Here is a 6,000-nt window from a genome sequence, read left to right as displayed (position 1 = left end):
GCACATTGAACTCTACCAAGTATTGTACCATTCTCGAAACCCACATGCTCCCTTCTGCGCGTGCACTGTTCCGTCGAGGTAAAAACGGGATGTTTCAACAAGATAATGCCCCTTGCCACACATCCAAGGCCAGTAGAACTTTGCTGCAGGAGCACAGTATCCAGGTCTTAGAGTGGCCAGCTCAATCCCCGGACATGAGCTTTATTGAAAATCTGTGGTGGATTATCAGAAGGTCTGTTTCAAAGCATAAACCAAAGAATTTGGAAGAATTAAAAGCAGTAATTCAAGAAGAATGGGACAAGATTACCCCTCAACAGTGTGAAAGGCTCGTGGGGAACATGCCAGCCAGGATTAGAGCTCTACTACGTGCCAGTGGCAGGACTACTAAATATTAATTTGATGATGTGATGGTTCATTTATTTTTTGTTCAGTTTTGAACACATTCTCTGTTATTTGTTGACTTTGATACCAACAATGTTGACAACTGACATATTGAAACTGTCAAGAATTTAGTTTTGTTAGTTTTTCTTGTAAACAATAAACAAAACATTATAATTTGTATTTGTTTGTATCTGTCTAATGCAGCCACACCTTTTGAAACACAAAAAAGATTTTTCCACAAATATTTCATGATAATATTTGAGATTGTGTAAAATTTTAAGGGTGTCCGAAAACTTTTTTCCACCACTGTATATATACACTGTATATAAGTGATATATATACATATATATATATATATATATATATATATATATATACATATACATATATATGTGTGTGTTATATTCCCTCCAAAACTGGCATATTATATTGATATTAAAACACTTCAAAACGTACACCTCAGGAGTTCTTACCTGTCGGGATCCTTCGGGAAACGGTGGAAGACCAGGTGCGGGGTGTTCCACTGATAGTTGTTGCAGTTAATTGCACTACACTGTTTTCTTTTACTTTTTTCCTCCTCTCTCATTGACATCTTGCATGTTGTCTGGGCGCAACAGTCCAAGCTCAACAGTCCAAAATGGCAGCAGCGCTACCGCAGCGCCCCTAGCTATTGGCAAAAATTCAACGGAGCTTCGCCTCTTGGTCTCCATGCTCTTTGCTCAAACTTGAAGAAGGCGGAACCTTCGACGTTTGGTAGTCGTAGTCTACGGAGCCATTCTTGTGTTACTCCATGATGGCAACCCTGTTGAAAACACATGTGCAGTTGTCAGGTGAGTCTTTTTAAACGCAGTTCATAAGTATTGCTCATGAAAAAGACGACGGCGTTTGCCACTCATTCTTAAATCTCACATCTATACGCTGTCTAGCTAACGTTTACGAGCTCTACTTGTGTGTAAGAAGTTCCGTTTCAGAGCTAGCTTAGCACTAGCCCTGCTGTTAGTCAACTCCCTATCTTTAATGGAAAACTGCACTGCTCTATGATTTTTTGTCCAAAAGAAACGCAGCTCTGTCAGGTAAGTTATCTTTACAGCGAACAAACATAACTCACCTGTCGCAGGTGGGAGAAAAAACTTGTAGTAACATCAGCGTTATTACTAATGTGGCGAATGTGTCTGTTATTTACTCCAGCTGTAGAACATACGGCAAACGTCTTTCAAGACTTGTAAAAGATATTTTTATCATACAAAAAAGTTTCCATTCTTATTGATAAGATTTTGACATAAGGCACAACTGAATCGGTTTCAGCAGCCTACAGAATCAGAAACGATTGACACCCCAGGGGAAATTGTGATATGTTACAATCTTCTTTTTTTTTCGTTCAACTTTATTGCAAAGATATAAAAACACAGATTACAGTGAGTATAAGAGAAGTATGAAATCAGCAATAATCCGTAAAGCACATGTAAACAGGAAATAAATAAAGGAGCCAGGGGCACATTACACTATACAAAAACATCAAAAAACTTAAAGACAATGGGTGTTTCTCAAAGTCCTCCCAAGGAAGGATCCTGCAGAGGCAAGGCAAGAGTCCTCCCTAGCACTCAGTGAACACACATTGGAACAGGGTAACAAGTGTCCTCACGTGATCATCATTGATCCTTAGCAGACTGAGGGGGTTTCAGTTACTCTGATAACTTTGGCACTCTGTAATGTTGTTGGACAGTTTTAAGCACATGTATCAGTATTGTCAGAATCTCATGACTTTTAGGGAGAATATATTTCTGGATCATATTTAAGAGTAAGTGGAGTAATGAAGTAAAGACAACGGCTGAAAAAGTTCTAAATTATCATTTACAGTATATAAACAGACTCCCACACAGAATCACAGTCATTTAACAGTGATCCATTTTTTAATACATATTTTCTGTGTGTGTCACCACACACTGCGCTACAATAATATGAATAGCGGATCTGATGAGCTGCGCTGCTCTGAAACAGCTGATCGCGCCGATTGTACATTATACCACCGGATAATCCTCTGTAATAAGTTCACCTCAAAAGAGTGATACTTTGACCTGCAGGATATTCTGATGTCTTTACTGTGGCTGTTCTCACCGCGACCCCCCCCCCCAAAAAAATACACCTATTGAAACAGACAGAATAAGAGCAGTTATCATGTGGCGGGAGGATGGGAGGGGGACACTTAGTGCTCCATCTCTGCTGTGAATGATTCATTTAAAACTTTTTTGTTTTATCTAAATCACGTTATTTCAAAAAAGTCTCGTTATGCGGCAGTGAACACATTGGAAAGTGTAAATTATAAGGTTTCTGTCAAATTTTTCCTATCGAGGAGTCAGCTACGTTGGGTAGAGATATACATTGAGGTGTGGGCCTTGAAGCATTCCTAAAAAGCATAAAGGTCCCTGTTGGAATGGCATCAAAAAGTATAGCAAATTCCTTAGGGGTTACTGGGAATTTGTATATAGATAAAAATTCTTCCTAAGTATGAGACCATCACCATTAAAAAACTGACTCACCAGTAAAATCTGATTCTGAACCTGTCTCTCAAAGAACAGTGATTTATTTTTGAACAAAATGTCTCTATTGTTCCAAATCAGGTAACTGTGTGGTGAGAGATTGTGCTCATATATTAAGGACCATGCTAGAAGGACCTGTTTATGAAATGCAGATAATTTCACAGGGAGTTTCTCAATATTGTAATTACAACATAAAATAAAAGTTAGACCACCAAAGCTAGAGAAAATGTGATATCGAAGTGGTTTGTTTTTAGAAAATGCGTGATATGTTACAATCGTTTTGATGTAAAGTCTGTGGATATTCTCATTTATCCAGGTCAATTCCATTTTGGCAACAATTAAATCGTAGGCAACTGGACTTTGATTTTGTCTAGAAGACGTTTTGCCTCTTATCCAAGCAGCTTCATCAGTTCTCAACGCATCGGTCTGACTAGTCCTCACTAGTCTGACAAACAGTGGAGTAAGACTCAGGTTTTTAACCTCTGTGGAGGTGTACACCCACCACCTGAGGGTGGTGGGTGTGAAGTATTGTCTTATGAGTAAGACAATACTTCGTTAGTGGAGTTTCACTGGACCATTGTTTGGGTCAGGTGAGTCACACTAGTGAACAACAGTCGTTAGGAGTGAGTGGGGCCACTGGTGAGCAACAGTCGTTAGGCATAATGTGTGGTTACCAGTGAACGACTGTCGTTGTGTTTCGTTGTGTTTTGATGTAAAGCGTGAGGGTGAGACAAATAGAAATAACAACTATAATGTCGGCAAAGATGGGGGAAGATACCCCTCTTAAGAACAAGTCAATTTAAAGAATATTTGGATAGGAGTTTTGCATGTGCAGGATGATCTTGATGCAGAAACCAACATACTTTTGGGAGAAATAAATTGGTAGTGTAGCTAATTTTGTTGTTATAACACAAAGAAAAAATCTTTAAAAGGGACATCTTGGTCTAATAGTGGGATGGGACCATGCTCAAAACAATCTATTAAACTATATGAAACAAATTAAAATCCAAACTCTGTCCCATAAATGGATTGTCTAGAGGCCTTGTAGCCTTTTTTTTTCAGGATAAGTTTTTATTTCAGGATGCCCTCCTCCAGCTAGCTTGCTAAAATGCTGTCTTATTCTAGATACTTTTGTATACAAAATGTACAGAAAGGTAAAATCATCAAGTTTTGAAAAAGTATTGCAATTTAATTTTGTCTTTAATGTTATTAAATCTTATATTATCTTTGTAATATGATTATCTTATATAATGTTATTACTATCCTAAAACATTCTCTAGGTCCTCTGAAACTCTGCAGGACTTATTTCCACCCTGCCCAGCAGCAGTACTGTGGCGAACGGTCCCTAACTGCGGGGAGAACGGAGCAGGCTTCCCGGAGGTCTGCCGCTTTTCCCGGTCCCTCTTCTCCACACTTTGGGCTCTAGTTTCGCAGACCGGGCAAGGCGGGGGCGCAGCGCACCTGCGCTTCACCAACTGGGTGTGGCCAGGCGGATTTTGCAAAAGTTTGGCACACCGTGCACGCTGGCGCAGCTACTCGTCTATCCCACCTCCGTCCCTCCTACCTGCGCAAGTCGGAAAGAAGGAAGAGAGAAGGCGTGGAGTGGGTTTTACACACATCACACCAATCAAATGAGCCCCTCTCCTCGCCCTTAAATGTGCCGTAATGAGAGTTTACTCAATTCGCCATGGCAGAAGAGAGCAGCATCGTCAGACAGCCAAACTTCTCCCAGGAGGAAACTGATGTTTTGGTCCCGGAGGTCCAAGCTTGCAGTGTCTGAATATACGGAACTGTGAGCAGACCTCCACGGGCTGATGATGCAAAGGTAGCCTGGGAGGAGGTCACCACAATTGTAAATCAGTGATGCGTTTCTCTCATGTGCACGTTCTCTCTCTTTCTCTCTTGCAGTCTCACTCTGTTTCTTTTCTTTTGACTTTTCTAAGATGACAGATGCTGAGTATATACTCCCTATCTGATGCTGTGGCTGTTAGTGGTTGGCTGAGAGTGATGTGAACTCACTAGTTTGCAGCTGTTTAATCAAATCAGGTTGGGTTTCCATAACGCGTGCCAAACGTGCCAAACGGTGCCAATCCCCTTTGATCTGACATCAGATGTGACAGGACAGTCGATATAGAGATACATTTATGTGCTGATTGCAGATAGTTGCATTGAATAGTGGTTTTGTGGCTATTTATTGCATCGTTAATGTGCCTGACATTCTGGAAACCTGCCTGTGAGGTTTTGGTGACGTGTGCGCACTGTCCGCCGGTCAGCCAAACTTTGACTTACACCGCCTGCGCTCCCCCAGCGTTGACAGTAGACCTGTTTCAGATGGCGAGCTTTTAGCGTACCTTCGGCGAAGGCTTTTGGCACAAATCTGTCACTGCGCCAAGCTGGCTCTGTCGACACCTTCCCCTGCTGCGCCACCACACCCATCTCAGCGCATCTTGGTCTGCCAAACTACCAAACTGAGCGCACCTCGGGTTGCGCTGCTCGAAACTAGCTCTGCGCGGGGTTTGCCACCCTGCGCTGCGCCGGGAAACTAGAGCCCTTTGACTTATTTCCACCCAGCTGACAGTGGGATTTATATTCATTGTGCTGACAGTGGCTTGGAAAACCGCCCATAACCGTGTCACACGGGGAAGAGGGAAGAGGGAAGGTGGCTCGAGTTCCTCCAACATTTGCGGTTAGATTATCATATTTTTTTATTGACAAAAATATAGGCTGCTTCGGCTGATTTTTTTTTTTTTTTTTTATGCGCACATGTGCCCCTAAATATTTTTTACAGTTTGCACACACCTATTTTTAGTGAAGTGAAACGCTCCCACTGTCGAGCGCTGGATCTGACAGCCTGAGCACATCAGCACAAAACGCTACGGCGTTCGAGATATTATTTATATCATAAGAAGTCAGTACTTTTGGCAGCCTAAATCTTTTATTTAGAAACTATGGCGGGTCAAATTAAACTATGGCGGACCGCCAGCCGTGACTTGGCTGACACACATGACACACTACACGATGGTACACACTGTGTCTGCACTGTGTCTGTTCATGAGCCAGCTGAAATGTTGTTGTAGTCACC

The 6,000-nt window shown here is 41.7% G+C and overlaps 1 protein-coding gene across 1 annotated transcript in view; it reads left to right on the top strand.

Annotated features, from left to right (window-relative positions):
- The first annotated feature begins 1,135 nt into the window (after positions 1-1,135).
- The window catches only part of rrp15 (ribosomal RNA processing 15 homolog), a 90,447-nt gene continuing 85,582 nt past the window's right edge, over positions 1,136-6,000 (top strand). The window contains exon 1 of the mRNA XM_049583212.1: positions 1,136-1,211. Coding sequence (XP_049439169.1) covers positions 1,172-1,211 — 40 coding nt within the window. The 5' untranslated portion in view covers positions 1,136-1,171. The remainder of the gene's footprint in view (positions 1,212-6,000) is intronic.

Source organism: Epinephelus fuscoguttatus, linkage group LG8 (genome assembly GCF_011397635.1).
Source record: "Epinephelus fuscoguttatus linkage group LG8, E.fuscoguttatus.final_Chr_v1".
In the NCBI taxonomy this organism is placed as follows: domain Eukaryota; kingdom Metazoa; phylum Chordata; class Actinopteri; order Perciformes; family Serranidae; genus Epinephelus; species Epinephelus fuscoguttatus.
Note: the sequence above shows the minus strand (reverse complement) of the source record. Positions and strands in the feature narration are given on the sequence as shown.